This window comes from Lupinus angustifolius, chromosome LG17 (genome assembly GCF_001865875.1).
Source record: "Lupinus angustifolius cultivar Tanjil chromosome LG17, LupAngTanjil_v1.0, whole genome shotgun sequence".
Taxonomy (NCBI): Eukaryota; Viridiplantae; Streptophyta; class Magnoliopsida; order Fabales; family Fabaceae; genus Lupinus; species Lupinus angustifolius.
In genome coordinates, this window is record NC_032025.1 from 2,814,045 (window position 1) to 2,837,064 (window position 23,020).

Here is a 23,020-nt window from a genome sequence, read left to right on the forward strand (position 1 = left end):
AATACTCCAAACTTGGCAAGAAGCCAAGAATCAAAACGAAGATCACAAATTTGCTAATGAAACGTCTATGAATTCCTGTTGAAGATTACATGCTTAGTACAGGACAAAACTTAGGTTTGTCATGTTGTGAAGTAGTTATAAAAAACATGTTCAATAGCCCTTGTTGATGAACCATAAACCAATGCACATGTTATGTCCTTATAAGAAAATAGAATACAGCCCCTAGTTAATGTATGAAATGGAGTACTAAGACATGCATAAGTGTAAAGGGGTGGCAATCAGGACCAGGCATGGTAAAATATATTTATGTAATTTGCAACAATCAGGCCAAACTGCAAAAATCAACCAAGATCATTTCTAGTCAAGGTTCATTGTACAAATCAATATTAGCTTACATTACATAGAATGTGCCTAGTGTTACAGAGAAACAACCCAAATAAAGTCTTGTGACTGAATCTGATCAGTCCTTATTCAAATAATCATTGCCTATTATAGATCAATGGGATAGGAAAAAGAAAAAAAATGTATTAACCACTAAACATTTTATACATTGTTAATTCATTATCCACCATTCATTTTTAATTATCATTGACTCTTCAAAAAAAATACATAAATGAATGGTAAATAATGTACTAACTTTATATAAATTTTTACACTTACCAAACATAAATATCATTACACTATGGCAAAAGAGGCCCAATATATATTCTATTGTATGACTATCTACATTTTCATGTTATAACTATCTTAAAGGCTTCTATGTTGCTGATTCAGATTCAAAAAATGTTCCATATCCCAGTTAATCATAAAGGATGCTCCGTGCAGAGCTAATTTGAGTAGAGTGATCAATGAATTGGACACATTGAAGCTCGATTTAGAAAGAATTCACCAGTTTTCTGTCATTGGAAACATAACTTCATAGGCAACTAAGATTTTAACAACCTGCAGGAGAATAAATCCATGTTATCACATGCATGACAGGTAAATCATAATAGATAAACACACCCCTTTAGCTTGTTATTATAGTTTTAGTAATACAACATTGGTCATTTTACCCATGCTCAGAAATTTATACATGGACTTCTCAATTCTCATACTTAGTGTTTTACTATGTTATCCAAAAGCAGTATCAAGAAAACATATAATGAATTAGAATTCTTTTAAAGGAAAAGATAGAAAAAGAAAATGCATGTACCAGTATTTAATATATAAATATGATTGTAGATGCCCATTTTCAGTCAATGTCTCATGTGATTATAATTCATCATGTTCATCAAGGAAGATCTCTGGGTGTACTGCTGCACTAGTGAAATTTAGAGCTCTTTTTAGCTTGCGTTGATCAAATACTTCGACTTCGACTGAGAAGATAGAACTAACTGGTCGATGATCTGAGAGCTTAATTTCTGCACGCCCATATTCAAGTTGCTTTATTCCTTTTCCTTGCCATAATATCCGATCGCACCTGCATAATCTTACCCAAATTAACTACTGCTGATAGCATTACCAAACCTTGTCAAATATCAATATTTATTATAATATATGCTACCAAGAATAAAAAGTTCATAGATTTGTTTTGATATATGTGGCTTGTACATACCAGGCTGGAGATCTCTTCTTTTCCCCTTCTTTCGGGTTCTCACCAATATATCTATCAGAGTTAAATTCATACTTGTAAGTAGGTGGGAAGTTTATCAACCCCTCTTTCCATCCATCAAATACATGCCCAGGACGCATTTCTTTGCATAGCTACGTATTAGGTGAAGCAATAAGAATTTGTTTAGCATAACTTGTGGTCATCATAAAAGAACATGATATAAGAAGAAAAATACAGTTGTTTGCCTTGGTCATAACTCATAACAGTAAAATGATATCACTTCTTTGATATTTCCTTGAGTAAGAAGATTTCTTACACTTAAGGATTGATGTTTGATTTAAATTTTACTATATAGTATTATAAATCAACTATAAAAATTAACAGACCAGTTGGAATAAGTAATAAGTGAAAACTGAACATAAGTCCAACATATTCATAAGTTGGGGAGTTTCATAAGTTTCACTCACTTGATCACTATTCATCAGTTCATCCCACTTCTTTAGAGCCACCAACTTTCTGACCTCCACATCCAACATGTTGATCCGATAATTCAAATCCCCGAACCAGAAAATCTGACTGTTAGCAGGAAATAACCATCAATGAACACAAGCTGTATATAAACTCTGCACAAAATTATAAAACTTTGAGCTTAAAATAAAGCTTACTCGTGAGACGAGATTGTTTGTGGTTGATCTGGATCAAAGACAGATGAGAAGCAAGTGCGTCGGAGAATTTCATGAACATCAGAGTTTCGCCTCTGCCGATCCTTCTGACCAGAAGAAAGATGGGAACAAACGAAGCACAGACGCGACTGAAAGAGAGACAAACTAATCGAAACTGACCCCTGCATCAGTCACAATTTGTTATAATCACATCCACTCATGTCAAAATAAGAAAGGTTATATGGTGAGATTTCTTATGTTCTATATGATTACATCTAATGTAAGAATGCACATAGCCATCCAGTTATCAGATTATGAATCAGAAACATATTGATGACGCATATGAGATCATAATTACATGATACACTTTGTATTACATCTATACTACTAATTCATATTGGAATGCATTGAGTATATGTATATGCCATATCGATAGTCTGTGACATAGTGTGTGAAAACACGACTTACCTTATTTCCCATATAGCCCATAAGGCCAATTCCAACAGGAGAAACTTTCAAATTATTAATGTGCCTTCTCAACCTTCTCTGCACCCAAACAGATACATATATCCCTACCATCTGCTTGCTGACAATTCGGACATACCTTGGACTCAATTTCATCGCGCCTAATCCATAATCATCTTGGTCATTAGGTAATTCATTAAAAGTAACATCATTCTCAACAAATAACATGTCAGATACTTCAGCTACTAAGGAATCGACTACTTCTTTAGGCATTACTTGCTGCTCTTTACATAACAAACCCAGATTTCCAGAACTGTGGTGTGAACGTTTCAATCCACTGCCATATATTAAAGCATTCTCCTTCCAGCTAAAGCCAATTCTGTCTGAGCCACTTAGTGCTCTGCGCAACTTTGGATGTGAATCAACAATTTGGGAGATTGCATCTAATGGACGTTCAGGCCAGTCGAGTCTAGGCTGAATATCCAAGTTATATATTCTATTCAACTGTAAATTCTTCCCTATACAGTTAATGTTTTTCAATTCTGGCTGCTCCAACAAATCATTGTCATCGGTTTCCACATACTCCTCATTGATCATATCTATTGCATTAGCATCTAAGTTATCTGCCAGAACATCCGCAGCAGATGAAGTTCTTAAAACTGGAGAAGGAGGGGCACTATAGCTTTTGTGTTTACTGTCACTTTCCGATTCAGAAGATTTGTTTAGAACTCTTCGAATAATTGCCTCCCATTTATGAATTGGTGTATTATCCTCTGCTCCCAGTACATTTCCAGCACTCAGTGGAACTACCTCTTGGAAACTGTAGATAGCAAATACACTTACCTTATCAGAAGACCGCACTATGGATATAATACATGAATGAAATATTGCATGCATGTACACTACATAGAACAACCACTTAAAAGGTTATTTTGAAAGTGAATGTAAAACCTTGGTAAGATGCTGATTAGTATATACAGGACAATTACAATTAATACACCTTATTAATTACATAACCATGAAATAAAAACTTGATTTGACAATAGACTTTAAATATGGATTGCACAATTCACAACCCCATTCAAACAGGCACAATATACAATTCACAGTTATTTTCAGTAAATCCTGGAAAACTAAACATAAACTCAGTAGAAATAGTAAAGCATTGGCAAGATCAGAAACTACTCACCCAAGAATGTAAATATCTGCTTGATCTTCGGCACAAATCCACTCATCAATCTCAAGATCCTCATGTGGATGTTTTCCAGCAACATTCCAAGTGCCAATTGCTACTCTGCAAGCATAATAACCAAATTCAAGATGCGTTTTAATGATATCATTAAATTAATAACTCCAATGTCATGTTGTATAACTAGATTGCCACCAGACCTCACTTCCTTTGTATTTATGTACTGAGCACGCAGAGTTTCTGATTTTCCTCTTCTGTGACTTATCTTGTAACCCTTACTAGATGCATCTGAATTACAAATATCAAATCACAGAAGACACTGATTTTAACACTCTGAGCTAATCAGGTGACAAGAATAGGTAATAATTTGAAGTTCACAAAATTAACCAAGATGGGTTGACTTAGAAAGTTTCTTTGGCTTCATATACCCCTTGGTCTAATCAAAATGTGGCATGGGAACAAAGTTTAAGAAAGCCATCATAAGATGCTATTTTTAGATTCTTGATTTCATAAGAAGCTACTATTATAAATTTTCATAACCATTAAGCAATTCTTCAAGCTGAATTTGTTGGTTATTTTTCATTTCTCTGCTAAAAAGAAATTGATTGGTGAGAAAGGAATGAAGTATATTACCTGATGTTTGACTTGAGAATATGGATTGGGTTCCTTGTGTTTTAAGTGGATTATCTTCACACTCGCGCATTCTTGAATATTTAGGAGAGGAAGCTAGATGAAAATTGAAAAACCATAAAGGGAAAGAAAACAATGAAACTAAACAAGAAAAATAACATAGCAAAACCAAAATCATACCATCATCTTCACTCTCAGTTTCAGTATCTACTTCATCTTCACTAAAATCATTCACCTTAGGCTTCACATTTAACCATTTTTTCATCACAAGGGAAGGCCAAAAGCCCTGAAATGAATTAGTTAGTTAGTTATTCTGCAACTCATAATCAAAGTAAGCTTCAAATCATGTTAAAGCTTTACCTCTGAGCGTTTTCCTCTCCTTGCTTTCATTGCCTCAATTCAAAAGACTACAACAGAACCCAAAAAAGACTTGTGTATTGTGCTACACTACACTTTGAAAGCACAACTTCTTAAATATGGAATCACCGAATCACTAACTCAGCATTTATTTAGCAATTAATCATATTTTAATAAGAGGGTATCCCAGATTGTAAGTAACACAACAAAAAAATGGGATTAAATGAATGTTGATTAGAAAGAAGATCCTTATAAGAAGCAAGTAGAAAAGGACAGAAATTGAACGTGTGAAGATATCAGCAAGACATCCACCACAACCACAACTTGCATAATACTACTGGTCCAGTGGTCCTCACAGAACGTAACAATTTTCTGATATTAATAAAACACAACATGGTCAATCGAAAACTCTAATGAAATCCAAAAATAAACCACATGTCATTTTCATTAGACCAGTTATTATATAACAATTTCTGATAATATAAATCACTAGAGAGTATCCACAAACAGTTAATCATATCTGCTAGGATTGGAGAATTACCATTTGCCCAAATGATGAAATTAATAAATCAATAGACACCAAAGGGCAAAGGCTATAGTTGTCATTTGTCAATGCAGAGTTATATTGTTGAAGTTGTTGTATATAATTATACTTTACATTCACGGATGATTTAACTGTTACATTAGTTGCATACAATATATAAAGCGTAGAAACACAGCCAAGATGAATCAATGACCCCACAAATGAGAAGGTGTGTGGAAGAAGGAACAACCTTATCATTAAACTAAGTAGAAGTTGTTGCTGTGTTGGCACAGAAGTGAAATGGATCTTAGCTCAAGTGGACAACTAGCTTTGAGAGTAAACTAAATTAACAATTTATCATGTTAAGGAATGCGGTACATAACATCTTAGCTCATTGAATTTTGTTAGATGAGTCAAAATGACATGTAATATTATATTAGAATTTAGGTAAAAAAGTTGTATTTTATGGAAAATTAAAAGACAAAAATAAGAAAACAATTATTGATAACTTCAACATTAGTAAACTGATTCATTGAAGTAGCTTTTTGAATTTTGTTCATCCGTATATTTTGACTGAGATAAAAAAACTAAAGCCTGTCAATTAGGTATAAGCTAGTGTTCTCGAGTTATTCTCTACTCCCCTTCACACTTTATTCATTCATCATTTCTCGGTTATTTTTTTTATGTATTCAGAAATAAGGGATAAGCGCTTACATGTAACCATGTTGTTGTTGTTTAGTAATTAAAGAGTTACAGGTTTAAATTCTACAAATAATATTTACAATTTTTTTTATAAGTAAAACGATTCAATAATAAAAAACGTACAAGGGGTATCAAACTAAATATAAAGAACAACTCATTTAGATGAGTGATACAAGATATCAAGTTCATACACCAATGAGAAAACTCATATGACTATTAAAACATAACCAACTCCATAATTATATCTGAATCAAATCAAATAATATTTATACTTTCAGTATAAGAGTATATATGATGTTTTTTTGTGCGTTGGGTTTTTAGAGTGGAATAAAAAAATGCTTCATATCCATGTCAAGTAGCTATTTCATATAGTTCAGGCTTCCCTTCTTACTATTTTCCGTCCAAAATTTAACTAAGAATAAAACCCAAAAACATAGTATCTGGGGACCCACTTTTTCTTTTGGAATAGTCAGAAGAAAAGGCAGAGAAACACCACGAGACACATTTTCGTTTTTCTTTCTTTTTCGTGCAAATACTGGTTTAGAAAATGACACGGTCTTTAGCTGTATAAAAAATAAATAAATAAAAAGAAGACATTGACCGACATATTAATGAAGAATGAGGTAGGTCACAGATGTAGTAGGCCCACCGCACTATACGTGAAGATAAGAGAATTCTTGAGTTTTCAACTATAAATCAAAGCAACCTTGTAAAGTTGTCATCCATTTTATTTTTTATGCCCAATCTTCAAAGGAAGAAGCAAAGCTATAGTAAATGGAGAAGAAAATATTGTAACATTTCTGTTCTATATCTTTGAACTTTGAACTTGGGTTGAGATTAACTTCACTGAATTCATTAAATAATATTAAGGTGACACCTTTCTTCATTGTATAACTTATCATATTATGTGCGAATCTTAACAGTAGATCTCTAATCTAAGCATTGGGACTTGCAGGGTGAGATGTAATCACCATTTAAATATAATAATATTAGAGGTTAACACATTTATAACCAAAAAATCACCTCTTTCTGCGGAATATGTTAATGTGAGTAATACGCTAATACTACCTTATATTTCATTATTTATATAGTTTTCATTACATTATCTAATTTTTCACAAGTATACTTTTAATTCTATCCCCCCCCCCATATAGACCTAGCGTTTATCAAAAATTAATTTTCTTTAAGCATCTAGTGAAAATGTATTGGCAATTGTTTAGTGTATCACAAAATCTATACGTCTCACCTCTTACATGCATTTACAAAGATATTTGTAGATCACTTATAAACAATATCATCACATTGGCAAAGGATTTGTATTCGCACTTTTGTTGAGTATGAGTTAAATCCCTACTAATTGGATCAACTTTCATTTGGAAAACCATATTTAATTGGATCAACTTTTGTTGCACGGTGGAATGCAATGTCCATGTGATATAAAGTTTGAACTTTGTATAACAAAGTTTTTGTTTGAAGATAATTAATTAACCCTAATTAAGTGAAGTGGCCATACCTTTTATTGGGATGAAAATTAATTTCAATATATTTACAGAAAGGTGAAAAATATTTTTTTATATCCACCGATTTTTAATTTTGTATATATAACAGGTCAAAATGGATAAAGCATCCGGTGCAGTAAAGGCAACTTGGTGCATGTACAGCATCTTCTAGAAATATATATTGTTCCACGATATGTCCTTCCTTCGTTATTCAACTGTAACAAATTTTGTATTTTGTGAGGATTTTTTGTGCAGGTTACCCAAACCTCCCTAAATAAATAAAATGAGGTGGATCCTGTACTTAACTAGATATATGCCATAGATTTTTATTTAATTTGTAGAGGTTTTCAACTTCTTCCATCTTTAATTTGTCGTTTATTAATTGTGCATGTAGCATCCTACTCGCAACACAGAATTTGGTGATTAATTAAATCAAATTAAACTTTATTTAGAACTTCACAAAAATATAAGAATAAAGGCACGAATCAACACATGTATGATGTTAAACAAGCCTTTTTATTAAATAAAAAATTAAATAAGTTTGAACTAGGGAATAATGATCTTTTTTTATTAAAGGAGAAGCAAGTGTCACTTTTTACTCATATTTTTAATGGTGAAAATATGATTTCATGGTAAACAAAATAATAAAAGTATTATTACATTTTGTTTTTATGTGTTATTATGTGACACTTAACTATCCAGAGAATCGTTACTCATCACAATCATAGTTACAAATCACATATTTCTAATCTGGACAACTTAATTTAAACTCATGAAGTAAGATTCGATTCTCAACCGAGCAAACAACATTTATTTGTTAGATATGCCTTCACACTACTCCAATGAGCAAGCTGTCATTAATTAGCATCTTCAGCTGCAAGGTCTAATCAAAAGTTAAGAACTTGACGGTCCTAATGGTTCTCTCTGCCTTTTTCTTTATGAACACTGCAAAAAATATGTCATCTTAAATTACTATTGCCAGAGAATATCAAAGAATGTGATGCGAAGCCTCTCATTTGTAGGTTCTTAAATCTCTTCAAAACATTTAAATAGGTCTAAATTTTAGATAGAAAGAAAATATTCGGCCTCTCAAATTATGAAGTTATTAACCGTATCACTCGTGTACATGTCTCCATTAGGATTTTTGTTAATATTTTCACTCCTACATTTGTTGGTTCATGAACTTGGTATGAAAAGTATATTTTTTTGGTGAAATCTAATGGATGTGTCATGTGTGTATAAGGGACTCAATCACAAATTTTATAAATTTAAAGTTCAATAACCTAGGGAGTAATTAAACCTAAAATGTCCATCTTAGTGTACTATAAAATTGTTGTCGGAGTATTTGACCTTCTATCAAGAAATAATAATTTTATATATTTTAAAATGCCAAATGACCAACCTTGCGGGTCTTTGTAGTGTTGCTTCTAAGGAATTCAGCCCTTTCTATTGTAAAATAAAAGCCAAATGCGATTTTCCTTCCCAAAATTATAAAAATAAATAATTAAGTCCAAGTGTGTGTCAAAGTCAATGACGCGTAATGTTTGAAAAATAGAGTAATAATCATGAAACTACAATATGAAACCCTATCAGCTTTAAGAGCACGGCACCAACTAGTGCAACCCTTTTCCACTCTACTAGAAGAAGAACAAAATCAAATAAGTAAAAAGATCTGAAAATGACATATTGATAAATGGCTTATAGTTATAGGTGAACTATGACAATTTGAACTTGTAAATGTGTGACGTTATTGAGCAATATATCCCAGTATTTATGCTCTCTTCCTCCCTTATACAAAAAAATGTCATTGTCATATTTGGCATCGTAGTGGTCTAGTATAGTGACATTTTGGTGTATGCATGCACTTTTTTCTTCTTCTTCTTCATCTTGTCTGTTTGCTATATATTAGACCCGCAGCCAGAATAGAACAACTACAATTGAAAGGAACCTACAAATTAAATTTATCTACAAATGTCAATTATATTGAAAAACCGACCAAGGCCAAATATTCCTTTGTTAAAAGTGGATGGTGCTGCGATGACTCGATATCAAGGAGTTGAGAGGTTATAGTCTTAAACCATATAGTATGCAAAATTTAATTAAAAAACTTCTTCATGCAAACTCTAGCTAGCCAAGTTGGTGCAGTGTGTGCATGGAGATAACACATTCCTTTAATAATATTGATAATGAATTCGGTATATGTTACTTAAAAATGTATCCCTCTAAAATATAAAAATATTAAAAGTACTAAAATACAAATAAAACAAATTTTAAAATTGCATGTACTTCTAAATAAACATCTAAGAACAAATCATAGACTGGGGACGGTAGTGTAGTGGCATTTTTTGGCAATTAAAAAAGTCAACTCCTTTTAAATACTCATAGATCTAATCAACCATGCATGAGAAAACAAAAGTTTTGAACTCACTACCTAAAAGGTGCTTCCACTTGCAAGTATATGTACAAAAAAATGATAAGATAACATCAAAACTGAATACCATATATAATGTTCAATATTTTTTTTCATTTATTTTAGAGAAACATTTATATAAAAAAACATAGAAGATAAGTGAGAGATAGATTGAAATAAATGTATATGATGTCAGATACAATATGATATTTGTGGCATTCAATTAACGGAATTCATAAGTAAATTTGACTTGTTTTTTTCTCTTTATTGACAGGCTGTAGTATAAGCACAAGGAATATATTTTGTGCATCTATTTAGCTGTTGCCAGAAAGAACATCATTAACATTCTTATGTAAGCTTCTTCAGTAGATGTGTGTAAATCCAAACTTATCAAAAAGAAAGTTCCTCTACTTTCAAACTCTGGCGGTGTAAAATTGTACTTCAAATGAACGGTCACTGTCCAACTAAAAGAGAGAGCGCATAAAAAGAAATTGTCCCGGACCACAATAAGAGATTATAGAGGAATCGACTTCAAAATCTTTGAAAAACACAACTCAACCGAAGCCAATATTCAAAACAAATAGAAGCGTTACTCACCCAGCTTGTCACTACCCTGCAAAAATACACACATAAAAAGGTTATATCTTCACGATTACATGCTTCTCTCTCTTACAAGGAAGAATCCAATAACATTATTAAAGAAACCAGAAGAGAAAACGATAGTCACTAGAAAATAAATAACATGGTATTCGTTGTTTGAGTTGCGTATGTTAGTTTTTTAGTTTCAAAATTAATAGATATTGTATTGTATGTGCATGGCATTGACATATATTATATGTTAATGGTGGACAAGATTCATCCTAAAATTAATTAAAAGAGTGAGAATGAATGCAGGGTTCTTGTAGGATCGTCATTAAGTCTCAATTAACTTAATTAGATTATTTTATTTGCCATTCTTGTGCTTAGTATTTTTTAATCTGATATTCCTATAAGGAAAGAGACGTTCCAACTACATGACACTCAACTTTGAAACATGTTTGTCAATCGTGATTGTGAGACAGCAAAGGCCCAAGTCTTTGGCATTCAACCAATTGTATGAAGACTGGACCATCCAGTACTGATTATTAGGGGAAATATAATTTTTAATATTAGTTTGTTGAGAAATGATCAAATCTGGACGAATTTTTTGGTTATATTTTGGCACAATTGGCAAATACATGCTATGTAACATTATATTTTGGCAAATAGACATGCATCCGTACATTTTTTTGACAAATAGACCTGCATGCATGCCTTTTTGGTATAATTAAATGTATCTCTCGCCTATATTTAAGGAATTAATCTTTTTAAGATGTGTAGTTACCTTCCATAAATGTTACTTTTATGAATTAAACATTAATATTTGACTTAACTTGATACTTTGAGAATTTAATAAAATATTAAATCACTAGACAAACGTCTCAACGTGAATATGTACTTGTTGTACTAAAAAAATAGTTTGTTTAATTTTGGTATAAGCTTCCCATAATATTCACGCCTCGAAGGATGCTAATTAATCCATATTGAGTGAAGCATCACCACAAAGATAAAGTTTTCCCTGCTAAGTACGCATTCGTATTCCTAAAATATGACCTTTGTCAATTCTAATTAAACAACCTCATACCTCCTAATATACATGTTTGGTGGAAGAGTTTGTTTAATTGGCAGGAAAGCATGTTTATATATCCATTTTCATATGAAAACAGACTTGTGAACAACTAGAAACAATATATGGATAACAAGAACTATAACAAGATTTTAGGTTTATTATATATAAACTTAATCAGCCAGGTAAAAAATATAATCTTAAACGGGAATTAAGTTTAACCTCAGATCCTTTACAAAAATCTGTATCATTAAAAATGATAAAGTCAACTGGTGCTGATAGAGCATTGGTTAAGGAAGTAAAACATGTAGTGGGCTCAAGACATTTAAGAGAAAGAAAACTAGTGGGCTCAATTTTTTTATCAACAATTATGAACTGCGCATTACTACTTAGAAAAGTAAGAAAGCATCTTAATTAACGCACAGAGGAAAACATCTTATACCTGCACCTACACCGACACTTCAATGACCTTCATATATTCATGCTCAACATGTATGCGTATCTGATACTCTCTAATACTTCATCAATGTGTATCCATATCAAAATTATATTTTTAAAAAATAAATAATTTATAAACTTGATATTCTCTTGATACTCTTAAAATATTTTCCTGGTACCTCATAGATACTCAAAATATTATACAATAGCATTGTAAAGAGAGAAAGGTATAATAAAAACAATTAAATAGAAGAGAGAAACATAATATGCAATATACCAAGTGTATATGTAGCAAGAGAAATAAAACAAAACGTTCGTATTGTGTAGAGAATGGACAGTAAATACATATGCATAATGTTGATCATCATTTAAACAAGATTGATCATCTTATGATAATATCAATAAAATATGTTCATTTTTAAGAGTGTCGGTATTAGTACTTTATAGTCTTAGACATTAAACAAGTTTTTTTTTCTTCTAACTCATAATACTCTGTTCTTATTTGTCTAGCTTTCCCACGGATCACCTGCTAGTTTGTTAATAAAATACAACCTAAGGTGATGATTATGTAATGAATGTTTGACAATTTGGGGCATTTGATTCTTTACATTATGTTTCCAAAGAAAATGGTTAAAAGCATAAAATATGACTATCAAATCTTCTTTTTCCTTTCCCACTCATCTCGCAAAGGAACATTATATACCATAATATTAATCAGGAGATCGACCCTAACTCAAGGATGGAGCACACAAAAGAAAATTTCAAGTGTTCGATTAACGATCATGAGTTGCTTTCCAAACGTTCCAGAAAGATATGAGATTAGCTACAAGTGTTACTCTCACAATTCTGAATCTATCCAAAAGATAAACATATTAAATTGGGTGAGAAAAACAATCTAGCATATATGACAGATCCACCAAAGTTTAGACTCATTATTCACAACATCATCTTCCTACACCATTATTTGGCCCCTCCCTAATAGAGACACTCCACATCTTAGTCATTGACTAAAGTTTGTATCTAAGAGTATCTATTTATAACCACAACATTGGTTCAACAAAGTCGTGCCAATTTCTCAGCCACACAAGTTGCTCTATTGGATGTCAACTTCCAGCCAAACCATTCTACTAATGTAGTTGAATCTGAGGGATAAAATTGAGAAAGAAAATAATTACAATAGTCAACAGTGTAATGACATATGTGATTGGACACCATGCCAGCCAGAAAGCCATGTTCCTCAACATCATCAGACCCCACAAAAATTGTTTGGTTCTTCCAGGACAAGAAAAAAGCTCTTGGTTTGTCATTTAATTATACCACCACCTCAGTTATATGGCTCACTATTGTTTTTTACTATTGTCCTTAAGAAATGAATAATCTAAAATTCATGTGGAAATCTCAATTGACGGTTTTGAAAAGAGACTATTTTGTCAACAATTTGAGATTTTGAGGCACTGAATTGATTTTCTTTTCCTTTACTGAAATTGTCAATTGTAGAACACATTTCTTTATCTCATGATAAACTTGAATCTTTTGTGATGTTGGATATGCCTTGCTTAGAAAGCTCGGCCAACACACTATCTGCCGAAGGCGGTTTGAGGCCTAAGGGCAGAGGGAGCCATGGCTTGCTCATTGCTTCCTTCACAACCTTGTCAACAACCTCCTCCTCTGCCTGCATTCATGGAACACACTATTAGGAAGAGTTGATGGAGAAGTTTAGGCGTTTGAGCATTGCACAGTTGTCTTCACTTGTGTACAACTCAAAGATAATGTAACTCAACAATCATGTCATTCAGCACTCAGAAGAACATGGGCCTACACCTAACATGCCTAATTTAATTAGACACATTTGGTCTTGCACTCTACAATGTATCTAGATAAATGGCTCATACAACCATGATTGATAAAGATACATACCTAACAGTAAATATTTGAAAACATTTCTCACTATTTAGCTTGCTGTGTGTTGCAATTTTGTCAAGGGAGTAAAGTGTTTTGTTCTACTTTCAACTAGATGGACAATTTTATAACATTTCTGTCAATTGCCACTATGATAAAGTAAAGCAAACAACAAGAACAACAACCAAGCCTTAATCACATTAGGTGAGGTAGGTTAAATAGATCAATGACGCCATAATGCCCTAGCATAAAATTACGTTTTATCCGGGCTTAGGAACCTGATATGTAGAGCATTAAGTACACATGGGCCGGTTTTATAGAAAAGCGAAACTGAAAGGAAAGTACTAAATTACCGGATGATGCTCAAAGGAATTTTGTGGCACGTCAAATCTATAATCAACTGCTTTGGCATTGTGAAATCCAACCATATTCTGCAGTTTCATGAAAAATATCTAATTAGAACCAAACCGGTAAATCATCAAAATAATTAGCAATGGTAAATTATGCAAGCATGGATATATTTAACATACAAAAATAGCATAAGTGATGTAATTCAAATGAATGATACTTGCATGAGTGTAGGAAAAGGGAGCTTGTGGAGGTGGCAACACTGGGAAACCCCAAGCATCCGCATGCACCTGAATCATCAAGTTACTACGTATCAAATTGCACCCATAATTTCTACATCACAGAACAAAGATCGAGATTGCTAATATAAAATAGAAACTTATATAGTGTTCTGATTCCAGATAACAAGATTACCGTTGGAAAAGGCTGACACAGGGGATAACCGAGAGGGCCCCAAACCCGAACGCCAGCTGTTTCGCTGCCAGGTTGTCCCCACATAGGATATGCAGGAGGTGGGGAAAGGGTGTGGTTAGGATGATATGGAGGATAAGCCATAATTGGTCTTTGCACACAATAGCTCCTTTGCATTTGATCTCTTTGATTTGTCCATCTTCGATCTTCGTCCCTAGGAACAATTTGTCTCTTTTGTATTCTATATTTCTGTTCAACAAAAAAAGTTAGTAAAATTTACCTAAGAGGATATATGGATATGACTTTTTCATTAAGATAAAGTGTTAAAAATAGTCATTCAACTTAGTAGTAGAAATCCCCATCTACAACCAGAAAGCAAAATAATGACCTGAAGATGGCTTGCGACATTATGCCTAGTCAAGCCCTCCACCTTCATTAGCTCCAATATTCTAGAGGGAATAGCTTGATCAACACCGAGTTGTTCGACTGCCTGCACAAACTTTTTGTGCAGTTCAGGTGCCCAGTCTACCTGAGACCAAAGCGAAGTACCAAAAACTGTATTCAGATAATCTTAACCCGCAGACCACTTATACAACAAGTAAATAAGCTAATAAGAATAATAAGGATAAGCGGCAAATGACACAGAAAATGGAGATATTTCTAGCACATATACTAGCTTGAATAACTAATAGCATCAAAACACATTGGGAAGATGGGGAGGATTATAAGGCAAGGGGGAGATTTACATCAGATAGTGGCAAAAAAATGATAAAAACTAATATTAATACTACAGCTTACTTTCATCTTCTTCCGATTAGCTTTAATCTCACAAGAATCTCTAACACTCGCTTTATTTGAAGATGTAGAATTACCACCTGCCTTGCTGAGAAACTTTCTATTATTTGGATTCAGAGAAACAGCAATCTCACCTTTGCAACCATCAGCAAAATCTTCTTCCCCCTTGATAAGATTCTTTTCAGGTTTTATTGGTTTGGTCATACTTTCAGTGTTCAAATTCTCACATGAAGTGTCGACAGATTTAGAGTCCCCATCATGTTCTCCACTTTCCTTTTCTGTGGAGCAATTTGTCTGATCTTGGCAATCCTCACCATCAAGTAATCGTTCCCCTTGTTTTAATTGTGGGGTTGAAGGAGCAGGATATTTATCACTACCAGTTGAATGCTCATGGTCACTATAACTAAGCTTGGACAAGTTACCTACATCTATCAACATGGATTCTACAGATTCTCTGACAGGTTTTGGTGATTCAGGCAGGACACTTGCCCCAGCATTGAATGCCTGCTTCAGTTCAACCACATCAGAAACTATTTTGTTCATATTATGTTAATAGTAAATGCCAAGTTGCCAATATAATGTCACAATATTAGCTTACCTTATGTACCACGTGCTGCCAGATATTTCTGAGATTGTCCTCCGAGAGTGGTTTATTGAGGAATTCAACTGCACCAAGCTTAAAAAATAAAATGGACCAAAGAGTCAAGACATATGCATTGGCACCCAGGATGGTATGAAAATGTAATCTTTGCCTGGCTAAAATGAGTTAAAAAGAATCATATTCACAGTAATATGATCTAAAAATACTAAGCTAGTTTCATTAGTGCATTAATCTTAGGGACAAGCTCGAAATTTGGTCTATAATTTGTAGTATCCAAACCAGAATTATCAAAAGATTAATTACAAAGGACAAGATGGGATAGAAAAATCGTAGTTCACACAAATAATTGAGATGACGGAAGCAGAATCTTACCGCAATGCACTTCATCATGGTGCTCAGGCAATGATTGTTTGAAGTCACTACATAAAAAATTGCAGGTATTACTAGTTAGAAATTTTACAGCAAGCATAAGAAAGACAGGCCCAAGGTAAAAAAATTTCTCATTTCCCATGTCATGCCTTAGTACTGAACTTACTAATGGTTGGCAAGTCCTTGGCATGCTCAAGAAACTTGAAACCTCCCTCGCTACTGCTTGTACTCACCTGCAATTTGGATGGATGCATGTGGTTACAACTCACATCTAACGTAACAATCTAAGAGATCAATTGCATGATTAAGATATAGAAATCAACAAAAAGAGCCGGTTATCTATGTAATTCTTACATCGAAGAAGTCATTTATCTTGGAATTTGAGAAATGCTAGTCATTTTGCATCAGCTGATAAAAGTCATCAAATATTATTAGCATTTCACAAATTCCAAGATATATAACTCCTTCGGTGGAAGTGCTTGTAGTTTTGCAGCAACTAATTATAATCAAGAGAACAATCAAGTTCTCTAGATTCACATCATTTTCAACTAGCATACAAGAAAACATCCTTTTTTTGTCATGTTATCTTCAACTGTTACAACTACATGATGATTTGTCATTTATACAGAAGTGAAAGTCCAATACCTCCACTATGGCAACATGGAAGTCTTCAGGCCTACTTGAGCATGCTGACAAGGCTTCATTCTCATCATAGAAGGAAGAAACTGTACCAAAGTATTGAGGCTTACTTAAAAAATTAATGAAATAAACAAGCATGTACAGGAAACAAGAAGGGATGGGTGCAGGAATAGAGGAAATGGAATAAACAAGCATGTAGATAACTGACTAGTCTTTCATCCTCAATTATCCTCGATACCTTTAGAATTTGAACCACTTATTGTGAGCATATAGTTTAAGTGGAAATGAAATTTTAATAGCTCTATAAGCCACCTAAAGAAATACTACCTGTGGTTACATCAAGCATCAGAATAGGGGAAAATAAAGTGACCTAAATTTTCCAACCTTGTATGCTAATGCAACTAAAATCTTGTAATAACCACAATTTCCCAACTTAAATCACACCTAGCAGAATGAGGCAGACAATGTGGGGCTTACTTCCTAATATGCCCCCTCCAACGAAGCATGCTGGACCAAGCAGAGGTTACCTTTAACCCGAACGAAAGGCATCTTTTAGACCATGACAAAAGGCTCTAAGTTGGGCTTTGGTTCTAACACTATGTTAAGGTTCCATCTCAAAACCAATTGGCAATAAGAGGAGTAGTTGAACATGTATTTAAACCATTCTCGACAGAATGAGACAGCGGATGTTGGACTTAAAAGAGTCATCCAAAGCAATGCAGCTTTACAAGATGCCATTCTACAGAAAGATAGAGACCAACTTTGGCCACTAATTAAGGAAAGTGGGAATTGCTAAGCCAAAATTTCAAGTGGATGAATAAGTGACGTATGCCAATAAAAAGAGGATTCAAAGAGGGTTACTATTATAGTCCATAGCCTCAAGCTTTGCTTTTGTCTCAGCAGCAGAATTTATGTCTCCATCAAGGAGAAGAACCTTAAGTCCCTTTGGAAAATCTTTCCATCCCTGTAAATCATTGGCAGTGCAAACCATAGCTGGTTTAGCATCCTCTCTCAGTCCCCTACACAAGTAACAGATGAATATTGCTCATCGGCATCTAATCTGCAAGATCCATAAGTTCAAATGCATGATTCAGGGAATTAAATAGACTTGGAGTTAATCCAAATTATAAAACATTGAAGGAAACCACACACTAATAAAGAAGAACCAGAAACTCCATTCAAACTTAAATTTGTTCACATTGTAAAATGTTTGCAAATAGCTAGCAGATAATGTAGAATAATGACATGCTCTCTGAACTGAGAAGATCAACCCAAAATGAGATTAAGTTTAAGAAATAAGAATCAAGTAAAAGTGTAGATTTTGATCATGCATGCAGCAACTCTTAAATCAAAAATAGATTACTACTCGTTTCATTTCCTCAACAAAATAACATAAATAACCTCTACTTTGTAGTGTAACCTGAAATCTGATCATAGGGAGGCAAATAGACAAAGATCCAGAAAAGATCTTACAAATAGGAAAAATAAATGACTAACTTCACAACAAAGGGGAACCAAAATGAACCCAGAAAAGAACCAAGTTGCTCAAAGTGGGAAACATGACATGCCATGCACATATTATAATACAAAAATACTAAAAAATGAAAAACAAAACAAAATTAAACTGAATTCTCTAGAACCGCACACTTGAACAGCATGCATATGAGTTATTATGACAAAGTAAGACTATGCAAAATAAACACAAAAATATTGTTTTTGAAGGCATTTTTACTACCTTGACAGAGAAGAAAAAGACCCACCAATTTGTTTGCTACAAGTTTTGTTCTTTATTTTTTTCTTATTGCTTGATTGATAAGAAGCTGAGAAGATGGAAGAAGAAGAAGGTAAGGGAAGAGAATAATAAGGAGGTTTAACTGCGGTTGTTGAAGGGTGTCTCTGACTACTGAACTATTGCTACTTACGAACCACACAGTATAAAGGAATCTCTCTCTACAAAACTCAATCAACCTTTCTCTCACTTATGTCAATGTTCATATTCCGAATATACCCTCTTCTTTTACTTTTCTTGCTTTTCTTAGGGATCCAATTCAGGTTCCTCTGGTTATTTTAAATGATTAGATTTTCCTAAAATTGATATTAATGACTTAAAATAAGTTTAAGTAAGTGGACTTCTTTTTTGTTTGTCACAAAATAATATAATATAAAAAAGATGTATGTGTTGTAAGAGTTTTTACATTGTTATTATATTACTCACCATTTATTTTTAATAATTATTAATTTTTAAATAAAAGTAATATAAATAAGGAGTAAATGATATATTGATTATTTTTAAATCTTTATACTGTAAACTGTGAAGTATTTTAGATCGGTAATCAATAATTTATTATTTTGCATGCACCATGATTTTAAAATTAAATATGATAAACTTATTAGTGAATAATATTCAAATATATTTGTAATATTTCATGAAGGAGATATGGTCTATTCAACTATAATCACCCTGATTAACTCATTTATATTACCAATGCCCATGACCAACAACCCAAATTAACTCATTTATATTAACACTATCTACTAGAGCCTTTTAAGAAAAAAATAATCAAGAAGGAAAAAAGAAATCGTGGACGGACTTTGCCAAAAATTCTTAGAAGTTGGTATTATTAAATATCTTTGTATTTTATTAATACCTTTAAAATTATTATAGTTTATATAATAAAAAATTCTCCTCGTTTTTTGCATTTCAACATGAAAAAGTGATTCTTGAAATTCAAGTACGGGAGCATTAAATGGTGGATTGTGGGTCTGGGATGTAAACATGTCTGGTTTTGTCGTTAAATAGGTTAAGTTTATATAACATTATAATTTAGGTTAGATATATTTAAAATTTTGATATGAGATATTAGTCTATTTAAAAATACATATCTTATAAGGTGATATGTCTCTTTAAATATGCTAACAATCTTTCTTTTAAATAACCTAATCTAATATTATCAATTATATTATATTTTGTGTACATTTTTTATATTTAAAATTTATATGTTATTATATTACTTGTATTGGAATAGTATAATGTAAATATAAAAATATAATATAACTAAATAAGTATGTTTAATAGATTTAATAGATATTTTAGATTACCTTGTTAAATTAAATAGACTTTTTGAATAGTATGAGTCATATATATTCATGAAAAAAAGAACTTAACCTATTATAGGTTAGATATCATTCTTTAATGTTATAAATGGATGATCGGGAGTTGAGGATGAATGGTCGGAAGTTGAAGATGGATGGTCGGAAGAGTATGTCCGGTGTAATGTAGGAGAACAGGTAACTTGATCGGATGATTTTTTGGGCCTGCCTAGGGAGGTACCTGAAAAAGTTCTATGACGATCAAATCAGTAAAGTATTCTAGAGAGAGGGGGAGTAAATAAGAGAGAAGTTAGAATAAGTAGCAATAAATGAGGGAATGTGAATTAATTATACTCTCTGCATGGTGAGGTGACATCTGGTCATTGGCCGGTATCTAATGAGTACAAAGAACATACCCTGATCGTCCTTACTTTGACTTGCAGATCTGTTCTTGTCGATTTGTCGGGTGCATGTGGAATGTGCAGACGGCGTGGCAGACGGCATGTTATCTGACATTGGAGGCGAGTCAGAGGTGTATTAAATGATGGGTCAGAGATGCATTAAATGATGAGTTGATGAGTCAGATGTGCATTAAATGATGGGTCAGAGACGTCAATGCCATGTTAGGAGCATTTATGACTTCTTTTGAAAGCAAGTCAATCTAGAGGCAGGTAACAGAGATCGCACAGGCAATAAATACCATGCTCGGGTCTGATGGATAATTGTCCGGGATAGAACAGATATTAGTCCCACATATTTTCATCCCTAATTGTGTATAGTATTTCATACAATCAAAAATGGAAAACTTTAAGGAGGATAGGCATTCTATAAAAAAAAGCTAAAACATATTGACAAAAATCACGTTGATGCAAGGTGTACCAACTCCCAAATCGGTTTTGCCCCACGCCAAAAGGTTGAAAAAGGTAGAGTTTTAAAAAGGTTTTTGCCCCACATTAAAGTGTTGATTCAATTCAGATGGGGTAGGCTATAATCATCTGTAAATAGTGAACCTTTTTCAACTGCAAAAGCATTTAAAAAAGTAGATTTATTAGTGAACTTAATCATGATAATTTACAAAATATAATAATCATTAATTTCTTTTTGCTAAATCAATGTGACCATAATTGGAAGAAAAAAAAATACAAAATTGATATGACTTTTGACCCACCATAGTAAAATTGGAGTGAGACATGCAAATGGACCTTCCAGTTCCCACAAAGTAATAACACATAAACTAATAAGATATTAGTCTAGTAGTATAAGATTCTACTAGATACTTAATATTAAAGATTTGATTTCTAAAATAAACACTTGTTGAAATGGACAGTGACGAACCTTGAAATAATAGTATAAAAAAATAACAACACATTTACCCAAAAAGTAAGCAGCTGGCTTTTCTTCAAGTCTAATAAAACTAATCACTTCTATAATTCTATTAAATTGATGTAAAGAATGGACTTTATGAGTACACATCTTTCATATTGTGTAATAAAGTCTTGATGTTAATGGGTGCCACAACTAAATGAAGCTGGTACCAAACAATTTTGCATAAATGATTTGTCACGTTACAAGACACACATAATAGATACCAACAATTGTTCACTATACATCCATTTAATGAAATTAAATAAAAAGTATATTGTAAGATTAATTGTTTGTCATTCAATACCAATTGTAGTTTCTATTTATCATTTGATATGATATGGGTAAAGTAGTTTAACCATATACAGATATACAGACAAATGAAAGTTGCTGTGTTATATCATTTATTTTTAAGGAGACAATGGGGTAGATGCAAGAAAATCTCAAGGATTAAAACTGATCTTAACTCTTAAGTCCTTTCTCCCATTCAAGTATTCAACCGCATTTTTTTGGGACAATTCTTTTACGTTTTTGTTGTTGTACAAACCGCATTTAAAATGGGGCGAATCATTTATAAATGGTGACTAATAAGTAATATATTTATTAAGAACATTTATTTTATTATTACTAACTTGTTGATGTGTATTACCGTGTCTATCAACTCACTTTTCTATTGTTGTCACATATAATTTGTATATTATAAATGTTAAATATAATATTTTGTACTTAATGTTATGTTAAGAGCATCTATTTTATTATTATATGTGGAGAGATATAAATAATAAAATTAAATTGAAGGACAGTTTGAAAAGTATAGATTTAAAATTTGATTTAAATTATACAATACAACTAAATTGATTCATTTTACCAGAAATATTTTATAATCAGACCTTTTTATTTAGAAATTAAGCTTATTTTCATGCACGACCTTATTTTATGAGTTTAAGCATGACAACACTAACAAAAAGTTACCAAAATGTATGAAGCTTGGTATATTTTGAGAGTAAAAAAAATGCAATAAATCATAGTGTAAGCATTTTATACATTATCACTCTATCATATATCATTTATTCATTTATAATGAAACTCTTCAAAAAAAAATATAAATAAACAATGACAGTGTATTGACTTTGTATTACACTATGGTGCATAGATATTACCGAACACCAGCAACATACATTTAATTGGTTAAAAAATGTTCCATTTTTCCAATAAGTTGCGTGAGATTCTCAAAGTTAAAGTCATTGTAAGTGAAATCATGCACCCTCCCATCCTATAAGACTATGTTGTTGGTCATGAACAACAGAACAAGGTGCCTACAACCGTGCTTTTTTGTTTTGTCGCCTCTTTTGTTGTCTCCATTATTATATTATTCTAATCACAATTCACAAG

General features: G+C 32.5%; 2 protein-coding genes and 1 long non-coding RNA gene across 9 annotated transcripts; 1 reads left to right on the forward strand and 2 right to left on the reverse strand.

Annotated features, from left to right (window-relative positions):
• LOC109331199 lies at window positions 298-20,679 on the forward strand. Its single transcript, XR_002105753.1, has 3 exons — window positions 298-446; window positions 9,758-9,760; window positions 20,669-20,679. It is a non-coding gene; the product is annotated as an uncharacterized LOC109331199 (long non-coding RNA).
• Window positions 850-5,281, reverse strand: LOC109331192 (type I inositol polyphosphate 5-phosphatase 2-like). The gene is made up of 11 exons (XM_019565543.1): window positions 4,901-5,281; window positions 4,721-4,826; window positions 4,544-4,636; window positions 4,111-4,198; window positions 3,911-4,015; window positions 2,725-3,541; window positions 2,260-2,438; window positions 2,062-2,170; window positions 1,598-1,746; window positions 1,196-1,462; window positions 850-942 (listed from the first exon to the last, which is right to left on the reverse strand). Exons 1-10 carry the CDS (start codon window positions 4,928-4,930, stop codon window positions 1,255-1,257), a joined length of 1,884 nt encoding a protein of 627 aa, XP_019421088.1. The 5' UTR covers window positions 4,931-5,281; the 3' UTR covers window positions 850-942; window positions 1,196-1,254.
• On the reverse strand, window positions 13,118-22,679 carry LOC109331193 (two-component response regulator-like APRR2). Of its 7 annotated transcripts, none has more exons than XM_019565546.1 (12): window positions 22,673-22,679; window positions 18,038-18,220; window positions 17,183-17,262; window positions 16,704-16,770; window positions 16,541-16,587; window positions 16,166-16,243; window positions 15,571-16,071; window positions 15,161-15,301; window positions 14,776-15,021; window positions 14,544-14,651; window positions 14,367-14,444; window positions 13,118-13,786 (listed from the first exon to the last, which is right to left on the reverse strand). In XM_019565546.1, the coding sequence occupies exons 2-12, from the start codon at window positions 18,165-18,167 to the stop codon at window positions 13,628-13,630; spliced, it is 1,635 nt and encodes a 544-aa protein (XP_019421091.1). In that variant the 5' UTR covers window positions 18,168-18,220; window positions 22,673-22,679; the 3' UTR covers window positions 13,118-13,627. The 7 variants fall into 7 exon arrangements, with proteins under 7 accessions (XP_019421091.1, XP_019421090.1, XP_019421089.1 ...); XM_019565545.1 differs by lacking the exon at window positions 22,673-22,679 and adding an exon at window positions 18,912-19,143 and having other exon boundaries at window positions 18,038-18,195; XM_019565544.1 differs by lacking the exon at window positions 22,673-22,679 and adding an exon at window positions 18,912-19,143 and having other exon boundaries at window positions 18,038-18,236.

Coding starts and splice junctions, on each gene's coding strand:
- LOC109331192 (XM_019565543.1), bottom strand. CDS start 4,930: ATGAAAGCAAGGAGAGGAAAACGCTCAGAG. Junction 4,637..4,720: donor AACTGAGAGTGAAGATGATG/GTATGATTTTGG, acceptor ATTTTCATCTAG/CTTCCTCTCCTAAATATTCA. Junction 1,463..1,597: donor AAGAAGAGATCTCCAGCCTG/GTATGTACAAGC, acceptor AAGATTATGCAG/GTGCGATCGGATATTATGGC.
- LOC109331193 (XM_019565546.1), bottom strand. CDS start 18,167: ATGGTTTGCACTGCCAATGATTTACAGGGATGGAAAGATTTTCCAAAG. Junction 16,072..16,165: donor GGCAGCACGTGGTACATAAG/GTAAGCTAATAT, acceptor GAACTGAAGCAG/GCATTCAATGCTGGGGCAAG. Junction 14,652..14,775: donor TGTGTCAGCCTTTTCCAACG/GTAATCTTGTTA, acceptor TTGATGATTCAG/GTGCATGCGGATGCTTGGGG.